The 17,782-nt window shown below is 39.5% G+C and overlaps 1 protein-coding gene across 4 annotated transcripts in view; it reads right to left on the bottom strand.

Annotated features, from left to right (window-relative positions):
• Positions 1-6,133: 6,133 nt before the first annotated feature.
• Positions 6,134-17,782, bottom strand: part of mfge8b (milk fat globule EGF and factor V/VIII domain containing b) — a 31,771-nt gene continuing 20,122 nt past the window's right edge. For 2 of the 4 annotated variants that reach the window (XM_078256612.1, XM_078256615.1), the window contains 4 exons: positions 15,989-16,133; positions 14,374-14,576; positions 10,410-10,565; positions 6,134-9,313 (listed from right to left, as the gene is read on the bottom strand). In XM_078256612.1, the coding sequence (XP_078112738.1) occupies positions 9,170-9,313; positions 10,410-10,565; positions 14,374-14,576; positions 15,989-16,133 (648 nt within the window). In that variant the 3' untranslated portion in view covers positions 6,134-9,169. The remainder of the gene's footprint in view (positions 9,314-10,409; positions 10,566-14,373; positions 14,577-15,988; positions 16,134-17,782) is intronic. The other 2 variants (XM_078256613.1, XM_078256616.1) reach the window with 1 other exon arrangement.

The raw sequence follows: 17,782 nt of genomic DNA, 5'->3' as shown, positions 1-17,782 counted from the left end.
AGTGTAAAAGTTAATCTTTTTAAACAGAAAATATTGTCAAAGGCTGCCAACATCTGTACTGTTGCGGCTGACAGAGCATATTCCATGCCCCCTGTTTTGACATGGCCTCAAGTAACACAGCAAATATTGCCACATGGACTCGTATTTCAGTCATTAGTTGAAATAATAGCAGCCGTGGTGGAAAACAATTCCTGTTCTCCTCTGGGGCTGGAGAGAATGTGCTGCTGCTATATCTGAGTGAAGGCTGGTTATCACGGTGCAGATGGAAGCTGCCCTCCTGACACGAGCACATAGTGAATCCTGAAGCTATAGATATTATTGTCTGGCATCCCCCGGAAGAGCCACAACACTCAGAGTCCCACAAACTAAAAGTCTTAAGCCTCGCTGAGTCCTGCACGCAATGCTTTCCTCTGTGGTCAGCCCTCTGCAGCCACTGATGTTTTTCTTCATGACTTGACTGACACCCAGCCGACATGACAAAAACCCAAGACCGCCACTATTTGAGCAGGGTGGGGGGAGACAACCACAATGTTGAGGGTTTCATTTTTAATCACTGCTGTGGTAACTAATGAAGGATACCATTTGTTTATTTACCACATTCAAACATGAAGCACGAAACATGAAGTTGCATTACACCAAATACTAATTCCAGTGTAACAATACAGCCACGCTAGCAGCTCTGTCAAGCTGTACGGCACAGCGGTGCATTGAACTAAATGCTAACAATAGCACAGTGGTGAAAAAAGAACTATTCATATCTCTTACTTAAAGGTCCCATGGCATGAAAATGTCACTTTATGAGGTTTTTTAACATTAATATGCCTGCCTATGGTCCCCCAGTGGCTAGAAATGGCAATATGTGTAAAGCTCTGGGTATCCTGCTCTGCCTTTGAGAAAATGAAAGCTCAGATGGGCCGATCTGGAATCTTGCTCCTTATGAGGTCATTCTCCCTTGTGGGGGGAGGGGCTTAGGAGACCGTTTTGACCTTTAGCAGAAACGGAGGAGGGACTGAGAAGTTGTCAATGTTCAAATTGTCCTGGATCTTCACAGTCCTACCTACAGCACCTTTAAGTCAAAGTAGCAATGCCACAGTGTACAAATACTACAAGTAAAAGTCCTGCATTCAAAATTTTACTTAAGTCAGAGTACAAAAGTATTACCATCAAAATATACTCTAAGTACAAAAAGTAAAAGTACTCAAAAGACAGAATGGCCCATTTCAGGAAGAAAAAAAAAAAAAAAAAAATATATATATATATATATATATATATATATATATATATATATGATATGATATATGATACACTGTATCTAAGTAGAATAATTCCCTCTGAATTGTAGTGGGGTAGAAGTATAAAGTAGCAGAATATGGCAATACTCAAGGAAAGTACAAGTACCATTTTTAAGGTACTTTCCTTGAGTATTGCCATATTCTGCTTAAGTACAGTGTTCAAGTAAATGCACTTAGTTACTTTCCACCACTGCAAAAGCATTGTAACATGCTCACATTAACAATGCTAACATGCTGAAAATTTAGCACGTTCACAGTGTTCACTACATTAGTTTAACATGTTTAATGTTGTCTTAAAAGACAATTGAACTTTAGTTTGAGTTTATGTGGCCTTGCAAACAGTTTAGCTACATTCATTTAATGTTACAGTCATGGCTTAAAAACAATAGTCATTTAAAAGCCCAGAATCCCAGATCCGGATCACCACCAACCACCTCATCAGTTGTGGTTCACCCTAAACTGAACACCTCATGCCAGGATTCATCTTGTTGTGCTCGTCTGCCTCCAAACTTCATTCTTACCTTCTTTTCTTAACATCGACAAACCAACATCTACCATCTGTCTGAAACTCCTCCTAATACTACAAACGGCAATTTTATTGTGTTCTTCCCCACAAACTTACACAGTGCGGAAATTCAGATGATTCGTGTTACTTTCACATTATCGGACATAGTCATGAAATGAGAACATTATTTTCACATTTGTCACAAAAAAGAGGTTAAATTAGCTCATTTAAAACATCTCTGGTTAGGGTTTGGGTAAAGGTTTTGAATATTTGCATCTTCACTCATCATCATTGACGCAGAATACCCTGAAATACAGCTTTGTTTCAGTGAATCGCTCACGCTCAATCCTTCTCTCTCCACTTCCCTGCATTCTGTCTTCATTAACATCTGAAATATGTGCTTTGAAAGAAAATATCCATGACGGCTTCAAAAAAAAGGGCTTGCTTCCTTGCCTGGGATTTCCTTTTTAACCACAATGCTATCCAGTCCACCACTTTGGTCCAGACTGAAATATTTCAACAACTAAGGATTGTCGAGTGATGTTATTTAAAGTTTTTAAAGTAATTTATGGTTCCAAGAAGATGAAGATGAACTTTGATGATGATACTGACTTTGATAATCCCCTAATTTTTCCTTGAGCACATGAAGTTGACATTTGTTGTTTTCGGTAAAATGTCTCCACAATTATTGAATTGATTGCCACAGAATTTGGTACAGCAATTCATTGTCCCCTGAGGATGAATTGTAATACATTTGTTGTTTGCATTACTTTTCATCATCAGGTCAAAGTTGAATTTATTCAGTGAAATATCTCAACATCCTCTAAATGCATTGACATAAAACTGCACACATGCATGGTTCCCAGAGGATGAATCTTGCTGACTTTGGTGATGCTCTGACCTTTCATCCAGCGCCACCATGAGGGTAACATATTTGTTTTTTAGTGAAATGACTCAACAACTATTGAAGGGATTGCCATACATTTTGGTAGGGGAAATTATTTCCCCCTTGGGATCAGTTAATAAGTAATAACTTAGGTGATCCACTAACTTTTCATCTAGCGCCACCATCAGGTCAACATTTAAATCTTTCCAATATTTAGATTTACAGTATATATACCAGCAATACTAATGACATACCACTTAGCCTCAGCTGCACTTTGTGATTAGCTCTAGTTAGCTTGCTAAGCTAAGAAACATGGAAAACATTATACCTGCTGAACATCAACATATAAACACAGATTACCTGTGTAACCTGGTTTCTTACCTTCATGCAAACACACTTAGAGCTCTATTAATACAGAAAAAATTTAAACAGATAAAATACGAGAAAAAAAGTTACAGTGCAGTATAAGAAATTAAACATTGAAGAGCAGTTAAAACAGTTAAATATATAAAAGCAGATAAAATAGGAATTTCTCTTTATATGCTTATATAGATTGTTATACAGTGTCAACAATGCAGTTGCAATGCAATTCAGAATAAGAAATGAACAGTTATTTAAAGAAAGGCAACATCAAATTCCAACCTGCGACCCTTTGCTGCATGTCATTCCCCCTCTCTTTTCCCTTTCAAGTCTAATGAGCTGTCCTGTCAAATAAATGCCTAAAAATGCCACAACACAAGGGTTATGTACTTCCATTTACTTTGTTGAGAATTGCTCTCTAAACCCTGTCTCTTGTAAAGTAAGTAAGTAAAGTTTATTTCTAGAGCACAGTTTAAGCTGACCAAAATGCTGTACAAAAAAAACACTAAGGTGCTGTATTAACCCTTGTGTTGTCCAACACAAGGGTGTTAAAAAAAAAAAACATGCAGACGACAAGAAAATAAATCTTGTTTATGGATTTCAGTGATGTAGGAAAATTGCTTTATTCCCTAATAAAATTAAACGTAAAATTTTAAGAGGCAGCAAGATAAGCATCAACAGCACCTAAAACCCTGAAATCTGTCTGTTAACGGCTGCAGCCCCCCACTCCCCCTGCCAGTGTGACAGGCGTTTCCCCCTCCCTGTGTGTCTCCAAGCCATTATCTCCCAATGTGTTTGAAAAGACCAGACCGGTGCTCTTCCCAAAGCCCCAGATGAAAGGTTTCGGCCTGGGGCCCTAAATACCAGCAGCCCCTCTGAACTGCTGGGTGACTGTGGTGTTCGAAGGGGTGTAATTTCTGCAAAGCGGCAACATTCAGGGCCAGAGAGGCCTGCAGAGCTTGGACCTGGAGCCCAGAGAGACCACATGAAAGAGGAAGAGATGACTGTGTGTGTTTGTGTTTGTGTTGTTTGACTGAAGAGCCAAGCAGGTGATCGTGTCGGTTTGTGAAGTCACACGCTGTCATTAGCAGAGACTCCTCATAGAAAGGTTACTCACAAAAGGGGTGTGTGTGTGTGTGTGTGTGTGTGTGTGTGTGTGTGTGTGTGTGTGTGTGTGTGTGTGTCAGTGTGGCTTTAGTGTGACTGAAATGCTTGTGTAGGATTAGAGAGGAAGGCCTCAATAAAAGACCAACATGAGAGTGAACTGCAGGGCTCAGTGTGACAGTTTCCAGCTTGATTAAAAGATGGAGGGCAGAATGAGCTGCAATAACAAATAAACACTACAATTCCTCCTCTTTTTGTGACTCACTGGTGTAGGTTTAGCACCGACTAAAAATACAAAATGCCAAATAAGGGGTGTAGTTATGATAAAAGCCACTCATCACCTGTCAAATCAACAGTTTCCAACATTTATTTGAACAGAAATAACATAGGATTTTCCCTCTTAGATGACTTCCATTGGGATGGTGTCTGTGTTGGTACATACCTGATCTAAAATAGCAGTTGTTTTCCAGGAGTGGATCCATCCAGTTTGAACCCGCTGCAGTGCCTCCAGTTTCCTGCGTCCTTTGGCCCGATGCCTCGGCCCGTCCCTGGCCAGCTGTCATACCAGCAAACCAAAACAGAGAGAGATGCCCGACACAGAGCTGATGGAGGTGCAGTCAGTTGGATTAAATTCATATTTTTTCCAAGACAACTCTGGGAGACATTGTGTAATTCACATAGACTAGTATAATAATATTAGTCAGTATTTACTTCACAGTTTAATGTCCCTGGTAATGGCTTCGTTTGGATGAACACTTTGCTGAATGCTATCGAGACAATTAGTACATTATGGGCATTTTCACATTTTTCATAAGTAGGTATCATTTCACTTTCCTTACATATTTAAACATTGTAGTTTTTAATCCTCCTGATACTGGAACACAATTAGTTTTTTTAAATTGCATTTTGGAATGCATCGGTTTCTTATCAGGTGTGGTAAATAATACAGCACTTTATCTCAACATGCTATACATGTATAATTTCAGGACAAAACAAAGTTGTTTGCTCAATATTTCAAATAATAGCTGGTTAAATTTCCCACAACCTTTATGTTTTTGTCAGCAAAAAAGTAAAGTGACTGAGCTGTAATACAAAAGACAACTGAAATGACAACTGAGGAAGCAACTGTGAGTGCTCACACAACAACTGAGGGTTTTTCTACAAAGTACTCCCTAATTATAACAAAATGTGGCTACATACAGGACACATCCAGAATTTATAAAAAAAATAAATAAAAAAAAAAAGGTACGATAAGAGCAGTTAAAGAAACTTAAATCATCCCTCCTCTGAATACTGGACACTAAGAATCTCCCTCCTAAAGCTATACAGAGAAAAGGACAACAGAGGGAAGACAAGACGGAACATTTTGCATTTTATTAAATAATAAACGGGACACAGAGGAGAAAACTGTCATTAGGTCCTCAACACTTTAAATGCCAGCAACTCCATCATGAGGGGAAAACAGCTGGTGTGTTGAGGAGTGCTGGTGGTAACTAGATGAGATCATCATATAAAACAACTGTTGTCTTGCATGATAATTAGCTGCCATTTACTAATTGAGCACGAAAAGTGACGTAATCTATAAACAGCCTTTTTCCTCCAATACTACCGTTTGCTGTGCTGGAACACTGCACCTCCATCATTTAGCCTTCACAGTGTCAACGTATTTTCTTGAGTTTTAAACCCCTACAGAGGGATTTCACCACTTTAGTGTGACCTTCACAGACTAATGAGGCTAAGCGGGACGTGCCCTCCTCGGGTGAAGACACCTTTGGAAGATTGTATAGTGGTATAGAGAGAGATTAGGCCTCTGGGGTGTTTAAATGCTAAACAGTCTTTTGATCTGCCACCTTTTTAAATGGAAAACAGCTCCAATTAATTCAGCAATATGAATATTTAATACAACCTAAATCTTCCATCCAGTGATATACACAGAAGTACAGACTATTGCTATTGAAGCCATTTAGAGTCGATTAAAAATGTCTGTTTTATATATTTATTCTTCATTTTAAGATACAAATACCAAACATAAAAGGAATCCTCTTAGAAACACAATACTGAAATTCTTCTTTTTTTTTTTAAATCCCGTCAAACTTCTATGAGGTCAACAGTCAGTATAGCAGGAAATTAACTCATAATACCATAAAACACATCCATTTTTTTTTAATTTTTTTTATCAATCATAGAAAACCCAAACAGTGGGGACACAAGATATATACAATACTTTGAATGTTGATAACCATCGAGAAAATATATGAAGCTAAGTCACCAATAAATTCAAAAATCGGTTCAACTTAAGTAACACTAGTCAACAAAATGCATGCAGACAATGATAACAAGGGTGACTGCTTATGGAATCGTCTGCAACAATAATAAATATTGTATAGTGTTTGACACCAACCTCTCAGTGACACCGCTATCCCCTTATGCATTTTTTAAAGATCTTGAATTAGTATTCATTGTTATCAAAACTAACACAGTATAATATTGCACAAGCCCATTATTCATAACTCATGGGGTGGAAAGGTTTAGAATACTGTGACGGAGGCGGCAGAAGCAGATGATATGGCGGGTCGTGTCACATGTCCAGTGGAACCGTAAAAATCAGTTTTAATTTGGTTTCTCTATTACAGTCTTATCAGCGGGGCCTCAGCTTTCAACTGGAGGCATAATGTTGGACCCTGAATATATGGGCTGCAGCAGACATTAACATCCACTAATACGGACAGATCTCAGTACAAAAAATATTGTATATAGGCATGTCACATAACACTAAACAACCAAAGCAAGGGATTCCCCCAGACTTTCAAAGCTCAGTTTAATCTGACAAAGAAACTGAACAGCGAGTATATTTTCTTTTATTTTGCTTATACTTTCACATGTAATATGTTTACTGCTCTTAAACATTTCAATGATACTGTTTAAAAATAATACTAACATTTTAAATGTCAAAACACAAACATCAAAGTGCCATAAAAGGTGAAACTGTGAAGCACAGCAGTGTGTGTGTGTGTGTGTGTGTATATATTAATGAGAAATGTTTCAGTAGCATTGACTGTACATTAGGAGCTGATCTGCTTTGACCTGAGACGATAACATCTATCAGAAATGTTTATCTTGCAGCCTCTACACTATTGTTAATCTCTCCGTTTATGATTCTAACCAATTAGTAATGAAGACAATTGTTGTATAGTCTTAAATTTAATACTGTCATTTCAAAAACCCTGTCAGCATTAAAAAAAAAATCTGATCTGGTGAAGTGGTTCTGGTGATAACAATCTCAACACATGCTTCTTTCTACAATCAATCCACCTCAACAGCCTGTTAAAGACTAGTTAACTAAACTACTTTCTTTTTTTTTTTTTTTTTAATTAACCACCTCATGAAATTTGTTACACATGCGGTAGCAGCCAATGACATGGATACTGCAATAGCTGTCACGTGTAAAAACAAAAACAAACTCTGAATGAATAATGTAAGACTTCAAAACGTGAGTTCTTGTGTAAGATGTCAAATCAGCTCATGACAGCAGTACGTGTAAATCTCAGTCAATGGCTCACTTTTTCAAAAGTGATAAAGTGCCTCTGCTCTTTCACTCAACAATGATCTCAAACTCTTTTTGGTCCATTGTTCAGAACAGCCTGTCAATGAGGGCGTTTCTTCTGGCCTTTAGTTCACATCTGTTTGGCTGCTAAACTGACATGTGGTTGTGTGATGGTTCATTGACTTCAATGTCCCACAATGACATGAAATCTAAAATCTATTATCTATTATGTGAATAATCTATTGTTTGGTGTGTGTCTGCGTCAGTTCACCATAAACTATATTTTTCTAAATAAAGCCACAGAAACAAAAGTCTGAGGGTGCGTTGGCACAAGATGAATTGATGACTTTACCTTAATCTGGCCTGAAACCTCCAAATGTTTGGTGACATGAATACATGTTTAGTAAAAAATGAGGAATTGTGTAAATAGTGGGATGCTCGCATTTCTGTTGTTGGCTGCTGAGTGAATACTATGTTTACATCTTGGATGTTAACCCTCTAAAGCAGTTCAAAGAAATGTACTGTAGGAAACATGAACTGAGGATTTTACTGTCAAAACCACTGCAGAGAAATATAAGGAACACTAAAACACACACAGTGGGACACCGTGAGATTTTGAGTCTTATTTCTGGTCAACAGAGCTTTTTTTTTACTATTTGGTATTACTTTCCCCATCAAAGAGCAACAAGCATGTTTCTTACCAGATTAAAGGTTTCTTGCCAATATATCAATCATATTTATTTATGTGTAGATTCACTTTTTGGTATAGAAAAATAACATTAATGCAATAAAGCATTAATGTATCATCTGAATGATAGATAACATTTCACTGGAATTGTACCTCGTACGAATTAATGTGACAAATAAAATTGATTGATTGTGTGGCTTGAGGGGAAGTGAAGTGTTTGGTTATAGGATGTGAGCAAGCTGTCAAGTGGAGCTTATGTACATCACCAGCCGTAGGTCTTGGAGGTTCAATGTTCCAGGTAGAACTGATCCAGGATCAGAATCTAGGCAGCACCAACTGATACAGCAGTAGTCCTGTTACCCCTGACCTTAGACACAGGGATGAGGGAGTCAACACCTTTGATTTAGCCGGAAGGTGGGATAAAAATCGGACCCTGAGCTCTGCTCAGTGACAAAGGAGATATACGGTCGTTTCTTGAAATGATCACAGATTTGGTTCAGGTGGAAAAGAAGCGTGATCTATTCAGGAAACGAACAAAGAGGGAACGCTGTGAGCTAAACTCAATCAGGGCCCTGGTAACAGTGGTTAAAGGTAACATCTCCCACCTGCAACCAGCCAGGGTTGGGGTGGTGGTGTGCTACTCTGGTGTTTGCTGCCCCCTAGGGCTGAGAGCAAGGCAGTGCAGGTGTGGCTCAGGAGGGAGAAGGGAGGGAGGGAAGCGAGGAGGGAAGCGGGGTGGTAGAGAGAGGAGGAGGAGGAGGAGGGGGAGGGAGGCTGGACCAGGCCGGCGCTACTCGTCACAGCCCAGAAGCTCCATTCGCAGGGTGATGCGCTCGTGCCACTCCCACGGCAGGATGCGGACGTACCGGGCGTAGAACGAGGGCTCGAAGATGTTCTTTTTGTGAACGTTGTTGTCGCTGTTTCCTGGGAAGATCTGGACAGAGAATAGCAGCCAATCAAAACGACAGAGATCATAGCTGCTGTTAGCCTTAACGATCCAGATAACAAAACATCTACTATGCTGCTTGTTTCCGTAACAACTAAAAACAAATGGAAAATATTGGCATCTTTTGAAGTTAAAGAGCTTTGGAGTGTTTTGGACAGCTTGTTCACTTTCCCCCCCATCATTTTGTCATTTCTATATCGCATTTAATTCAATTTTTTAAAACATTATCTTTTGTGTGATTAAAGCACACTTGAACTGCTGTCCCAGCAAAATACAGACACTGATGTATGACTATAAACTGTGTGTATACATAGGAATCATTTCATGCTGTGGATGTCAGATGACTAACAATAAGCATATGTATATGAAAACACTCTCTGCCACAATAAAATAGGGATTAAAAACCAGTGAACGCCTCAAGTTTACAAGAAAAATCAGCAAGTTAACTGAACACAGACACCAGAAAAAACCTTGACAATTAGTACAACCTCAAACAAATGCAAACATTATCCCATAAAAAATTAACATTATAAATGTTTCATCGATTAAGTCAGAGGAAACTGTCAATGTACCACATCCTTGATTTAATGACTTCATTGGTCTGTACTTTGGTGCACATCTGGCAGGGAAATAAATTTTTGGAAGCATTATAAATGAATGCATACAGAAAACTAATCAAACCCAGTGTTGACATAAATGGTAACAGGTGTGTAGACGAGTGCGTCAGATACAAGCTCAACTATTAACCCTCTGCAACAGCCTGTATTATTCTTTTCTCCAAAAATCCACCAAGATGTTTTTATTATAAATAAATCATTATTATTTTAATTAAGTAAAACAATGTATGTGTATTTTTGTTTCAATAATGTATTTTACATATCCTCAAAATGCTGTGTGCTTTTTTTGCGTGCATTGCAGCCATGATGATGCAATCCATCGATGTTTTTTGAGTCAATGGGTTTTCAGGTGCCATTTTCTTTTATATCTTATGCTGGAGTTTGTTTTTTTATTTCCACAGGGATGAATTCTGGGTTATTTTTTACCCAACATTTGTGAGCACGTTTCTGGCCACAGCTGGACTGACCTTGTCCTTCTTTGTGGTTGCGTCCGTCACAACGGTCCAGGACGAGCCATCGTCACTGTGAGCCACTTTGAAGGATGTGACGAATTGGATGGAGCCAAAGTCTTTGGCCCCCTGCGTGATGACTCCTGTGATCTTCTTGGGAGAACCAAGGTCCACCTGAGGACACAAAAACAGCTTTGTTTTACAAACACAGCAATGGGCAAACTAAAAAAACAACAATGAACGAATGAAGAAATACTGTATTTCAGACATATCAAAAATGAAATAAACTGAATAAAAACAAAAAAAAACAAAAAAAATTCATAAATGAGTTTGCCAATAAGCAAAATGAAATAAAGAAGCATATTACATAACATAGTATAAAACAGTATCCAGCATAGACATGCCTGAAAAGGAGTAGGAAGAAGAATAAACTTATGTAATCCTACTCCACAGTCTAGCAATAAATGCTTATCAAATCACTTCCCTTCCTGACCCTGTGTACTGTCATATGTTCCCATTTATTTTAACCATATACAATTTGATATATTGATATATGTACAATTCATATACATACATACATACATACATACATACATACAGTGGTGTGAAAAAAGTGTTTGCCCCCTTCCTCATTTCCTGTTCCTTTTGCATGTTTGTCACACTTAAGTGTTTCGAACATCAAACCAATTTAAACAATAGTCAAGGACAACACAAGTAAACACAAAATGCAATTTGTAAATGAAGGTGTTAATTATTAAAGGTGAAAAAAAATCCAAACCATCATGGCCCTGTGTGAAAAAGTGATTGCCCCCTAAACCTAATAACTGGTTGGGCCACCCTTAGCAGCAACAACTGCAACCAAGCGTTTGCGATAACGTGCAATGAGGCTTTTACAGCGTCCTGGAGGAATTTTGGCCCACTCATCTTTGCAGAATTGTCCTAATTCAGTTACATTAGAGGGTTTTTCGAGCATGAGCGGCCTTTTTAAGGTCATACCACAACATCTCAATAGGATTCAGGTCAGGACTTTGGCTAGGCCACTCCAAAGTCTTCATTTAGTTTTTTCTTCAGCCATTCGGTGGTGGACTTGCTGGTGTGTTTAGGATCATTGTCCTGCTGCAGAACCCAAGTTCGTTTCAGCTTGAGTACACGAACAGATGGTCGGACATTCTCCTTCAGGATCTCTTGGTAGACAGCAGAATTCATAGTTCCTTTTATCACGGCAAGTCTTCCAGGTCCTGAAGCAGCAAAACAGCCCCAGACCATCACACTACCACCACCATATTTTTACAGTTGGTATAATGTTCTTTTTATGAAATGCAGTGTTCCTTCTCGCCAGATATACAGTCAGGTCCATAAATATTGGGACATCGACACAATTCTAATCTTTTTGGCTCTATACACCACCACAATGGAGTTGAAATGAAACGAACAAGATGTGCTTTAACTGCAGACTTTCAGCTTTAATTTGAGGGTATTTACATCCAAATCAGGTGAGCGGTGTAGGAATTACAACAGTTTGTATATGTGCCTCCCACTTTTTAAGGGACCAAAAGTAATGGGACAGATTAACAATCATAAATCAAACTTTCACTTTTTTAATACTTGGTTGCAAATCCTTTGCATTCAATTCCAGCCTGAAGTCTGGAAGGCATAGACATCACCAGACGCTGGGTTTCATCCCTGGTGATGCTCTGCCAGGCCTCTACTGCAACTGTCTTCAGTTCCTGCTTGTTCTTGGGGCATTTTCCCTTCAGTTTTGTCTTCAGCAAGTGAAATGCATGCTCAATCGGATTCAGGTCAGGTGATTGACTTGGCCATTGCATAACATTCCACTTCTTTCCCTTAAAAAACTCTTTGGTTGCTTTCGCAGTATGCTTCGGGTCATTGTCCATCTGCACTGTGAAGCGCCGTCCAATGAGTTCTGAAGCATTTGGCTGAATATGAGCAGATAATATTGCCCGAAACACTTCAGAATTCATCCTGCTGCTTTTGTCAGCAGTCACATCATCAATAAATACAAGAGAAGCAGTTCCATTGGCAGCCATACATGCCCACGCCATGACACTACCACCACCATACTTCACTGATGAGGTGGTATGCTTTGGATCATGAGCAGTTCCTTTCCTTCTCCATACTCTTCTCTTCCCATCACTCTGGTACAAGTTGATCTTTGTCTCATCTGTCCATAGGATGTTGTTCCAGAAATGTGAAAGGCTTTTTTTAGATGTTGTTTGGCAAACTCTAATCTGGCCTTCCTGTTTTTTGAGGCTCACCAATGGTTTACATCTTGTAGTGAACCCTCTGTATTCACTCTGGTGAAGTCTTCTCTTGATTGTTGACTTTGACACACATACACCTACCTCCTGGAGAGTGTTCTTGATCTGGCCAACTGTTGTGATGGTGTTTTCTTCACCAGGGAAAGTATTCTTCGGTCATCCACCACAGTTGTTTTCCGTGGTCTTCCGGGTCTTTTGGTGTTGCTGAGCTCACCGGTGCGTTCTTTCTTTTTAAGAATGTTCCCAACAGTTGATTGGGCCACATCTAATGTTTCTGCTATCTCTCTGATGGGTTTGTTTAGGTTTTTCAGCCTAATGATGGCTTCCTTCACTGATAGTGACAGCTCTTTGGATCTCATATTGAGAGTTGACAGCAACAGATTCCAAATGTAAATAGCACACTTGAAATGAACTCTGGACCTTTTATCTGCTCCTTGTAAATGGGATAATGAGGGAATAACACACACCTGGCCATGGAACAGCTGAGCAGCCAGTTGTCCCATTACTTTTGGTCCCTTAAAAAGTGGGAGGCACATATACAAACTGTTGTAATTCCTACACCGTTCACCTGATTTGGATGTAAATACCCTCAAATTAAAGCTGAAAGTCTGCAGTTAAAGCAAATCTTGTTCGTTTCATTTCAACTCCATTGTGGTGGTGTATAGAGCCAAAAAGATTAGAATTGTGTCGATGTCCCAATATTTATGGACCTGACTGTACTTGGACACACACCTTCCAAAGAGTTCCACTTTTGTCTCATCGGTCCACAGAATGTTGTCCCAAAAGTCTTGGGGATCATCAAGATGTGTTCTGGAGAAATTGAGACAAGCTTTGATGTTCTTTTTTGCTCAGCAGTGGTTTTCTCCTTGGAACTCTGCCATGCAGGCCATTTTTGCCCAGTCTTTTCCTGATGGTGGAGGCATGAACGCTGACCTTAACTGAGGCAAGCGAGGCCTGCAGTTCTTTGGGACGTTGTTGTGGGGTCTTTTGTGACCTCTTGGATGAGTCGTCGCTGCGCTCTTGGGGTAATTTTGGGCGGCCCGGGCCACTCCTGGGAAGGTTCACCACTGTTCCATGTCTCCGCCATTTGTGGATAATGGCTCTCACTGTGGTTCGCTGGATTCCCAAAGCTTTGGAAATGGCTTTATAACCCTTTCCAGACTGATAGATGTCAATTACTTTCTTTCTCAATTGTTCCTGAATTTCTTTGGGTCTCGGCATGATGTGTAGCTTTTAAGGATCTTCTGGTGGACCTTACTGTGTCAAGCAGCTCCTATTTAAGTGATGCCTTGATTGTGAACAGGTGTGGCAATAATCAGGCCTGGGTGTGGCTAGAGAAATTGAACTCAGGTGTGGACAACCACAGTTATAGTATGTTTTAACAAGGGGGCAATCACTTTTTCACACAGGGCCATGATGGTTTGGATTTTTTTTCTCCTTTAATAATAAACACCTTCATTTACAAATTGCATTTTGTGTTTACTTGTGTTGTCCTTGACTTTTGTTTAAATTGGTTTGATGTTCCGAAACACTTAAGTGTGACAAACATGCAAAGGAACAGGAAATGAGGAAGGGGGCAAACACTTTTTCACACCACTGTACACGCATGCAAATATATATACCATATGCTAAACATATGTACCTATACATGCACATTATATTGACATTACATTGCGCAGCTTTGTCCAGTCCTCCTCTCTTACCTGCAGCCACTCCGATTGGTTGTTGGTGGCGGCAGTCCAGGCGTTGGTCTTTCCCTGTTTGTCCAGCCGGGCATAGTGAGGGTGCCAGGTGAAGGCCTCGAGGCCCCAGGTGCGGAAGGTGCTGGAGGACGTGATCTGGCGGTCAGACACCAACCGGGACTTCATGCCCATCGGCTCTGAACAACCTGAAGTGTTTGAATACACTGTGGAGGTGAGACCAGGCAGAGAGACAGAGGAAGAGACAGAAACAAAGAGGAATGGAAAGAAAGAGAAAGAAAGTATGATAGACAGGGGACAGACAGGAAGCGGCCCAGGCCAGCCAGTGATGTGAAGCAGCAAACGCACACTTAGAGATGATGATGACGTTGATGATGCAGATGCAGTGGACATAGAGGTGGCATAGAGCTGAATGTGAAGCCATACATGTGCAGCTTCAGGCTCACGTCTGTGAACCACCATCAAGTTATACAGTGATCCGCCACAAGTTTGCATTTCTGTATCGTATCAAGTCTGTATCGTTTCACATGATGAGCAGAATGCAAATCCTAAAGTAGAAACAAACTTGTGGAGCTCATTGTACAATTTATAAAAGCTGTAACAGACTTTAATGAGTGTGGGTTAGTGAAACAGCTGCACATGTAGGTCAGATGAGCACAGGGTCAAAGATGCATGCAAAAAACATCCTTTCTTGCTGCTGTCCAGCATCATGTAGCTGCTTATGCAACATCCTCTAATTTTCATAACATAATTTTACAGTTAAGGTGATTCACTTAATGAAGTGTAATGAATTGAGTTTAAAGTATGGATCTAAAACCTTTAGAAAAACAAAACATAGATAATATTCATAATGAGTATTTTGCATCAAAATGAAAGCACTGAAGACTTGTTTTTCTGTGTTTAAAAAGGGTCAAAATTCATGCATGCTGGCTTTGATCTCATGCCAGACTGACAGTAGACCCTAAAACAAAACAAGCCTCAAATATAGCAATTTTGGAATCATGCACAAACTGGGAAGCAAGACTGATGGGAGAAGAACAGACAGTGATCTGATGAATGAGATCATAAAGAGAGACAAATATTCAACAGTGTAATGAGGCCAGCAAGTTCTAAAGAACCACACTGGCTTTACATAAAAGGAACAGCAAGAGGAACAGAAATGTGTTTCAATACAAAAGACTGAAAAGAAGTATTACATTTGCCTGCTGCGGTGATAATTTCTTAGATGATGAATATGACCAATGTGTTCTCTGCAGTAATATCTCTGAATCATTAGCATCCATGTGCAGTATATGCAAAATATGATCATATGGTTTTGATAAATGCACATCTTTGCTCAAAGTTACTAAATAGTGCAATCCTCTGAGTAATATCCTTTGAAATATGATCAATCACCGAGCGTAAGGCTGAATATAATTAGTGGGGAAACATAATAGCTAAATGCTGGTTTAAAAAAAAAGAAGACTGTTGGATGACAAAGTTTCCCACCTGGAGTTTGAATGACTTAAGATGTGAAAAGAGTGTTTCAGTCTCTAACAAACATCAGTATACTGAACACCAACAGTGAGTGGATGTCCACGCAGCATGTGTATGTTGTGTGTTTTCTGTGCGAGTTTACCATTGAGTTCACAGCCCACCAGCTCCATGCGCATAGTACAGGCCTTGCGACACACTACAGGGACAATGCGGATGTATTGGGCAATGATTGGGGGGTCAAACAGGTTGGTTTTGGTGCTGTCGTTGTCCACGTTTCCAACAAATACCTACAAAGAAAGAAGGCATAAGCAAACTGTTTCAAGTGTGCCGTTAATTTGTTATTTTTGTAATTGAGTGATACTGATAATTGATACTTAGTGGCAGTTTTGAAGTAGATTTATGTATTCTTTTTTTTTGTGATTAACAGTTTTTTTTTTAAACAAAATACAAAACATACAATTTACAACATGAACACATCCCCTCCCTTCATGAACCAGTAGATTTTTTTTTATTTTTTTTATATATATATCTAAACATATAGCCATTAAACTAAAACATGATGTAAAGCACTCCATGAAGAATTCATCTTTGTTGCATTTGTTTTTCAAGCAAACTTCAACTCCATTTGTATAACATACACTATGATAACTTCTTGTTTCACAACTGGTGTTGTTGGCCAAAGTGTCACAGCAAAGTTCCAGTAAAATGTTTTTTCTGTGTACTGTATGACGCATTTGTCACATAGACCGTTAAATAAATGGACCAACAGATCCCGTTGCTCTGGACGGAGACCAGGGAAGGATATTAGAAGCACTTTTCCGGTGAGGGCTGAGTGTTACTGCGCAGCTGCAAACCGAGCTTGACAACGTAGATGTGACGCGAGCAACCTGTCTGAAAGTTGTAAGTCTTCTGGTAGCTGTGCCAAGAGAAATCTCAATCATTCCCAATCTTGCAAAGACGAAAAGCGTAGCTATATGTAAGGAGATAACATAGGCACAGGCTAATTATTGCTAACTAAAATGCTAGTTAACACTAGCAATTCAACTTAAACAGCTAATGTAAGTCGAAACTGCCTGAGAGCTTCTCCTGTACTGTACGGTAATTTATCTACTATGCGACAGAAAGTCGCGTAGTTATGCCTATTTTTACAAAAACGGCTGCTATTGAGCCATAACGTGGGATACAAGGTAATGGAGCCTTTTATACATTGTCGTGTTTCTTTAGAAATAAACAATGGACAAATAAAGTCTTTAAACGCTTCAGATGTAAAGTTATTCGCTGTCAATGTGACGTCAAAATGAATGGCAGTCAATGGAATGCTAACGTCGGGTGAGTGCTGTTAGCATCAAAATGGCGGCATAGGAGCTACGCTTTGTGGACGCTCGCTTACCCCCTTGGTTTGTCATTGCTGCTCCCTCTAGTGGTTCATTTATATCTTTAAGAAACAGTGACATACAGTCAAGTCCATAAATATTGGGACATCGACACAATTCTAATCTTTTTGGCTCTATACACCACCACAATGGAGTTGAAATGAAACGAACAAGATGTGCTTTAACTGCAGACTTTCAGCTTTAATTTGAGGGTATTTACATCCAAATCAGGTGAACGGTGTAGGAATTACAACAGTTTGTATATGTGCCTCCCACTTTTTAAGGGACCAAAAGTAATGGGACAATTGGCTGCTCAGCTGTTCCATGGCCAGGTGTGTGTTATTCCCTCATTATCCCATTTACAAGGAGCAGATAAAAGGTCCAGAGTTCATTTCAAGTGTGCTATTTGCATTTGGAATCTGTTGCTGTCAACTCTCAATATGAGATCCAAAGAGCTGTCACTATCAGTGAAGCAAGCCATCATTAGGCTGAAAAATCTAAACAAACCCATCAGAGAGATAGCAAAAACATTAGGTGTGGCCAAATCAACTGTTTGGAACATT

The sequence above is a fragment of the Sander vitreus genome, chromosome 8 (assembly GCF_031162955.1).
Source record: "Sander vitreus isolate 19-12246 chromosome 8, sanVit1, whole genome shotgun sequence".
In the NCBI taxonomy this organism is placed as follows: Eukaryota; Metazoa; Chordata; class Actinopteri; order Perciformes; family Percidae; genus Sander; species Sander vitreus.
Note: the sequence above shows the minus strand (reverse complement) of the source record. Positions and strands in the feature narration are given on the sequence as shown.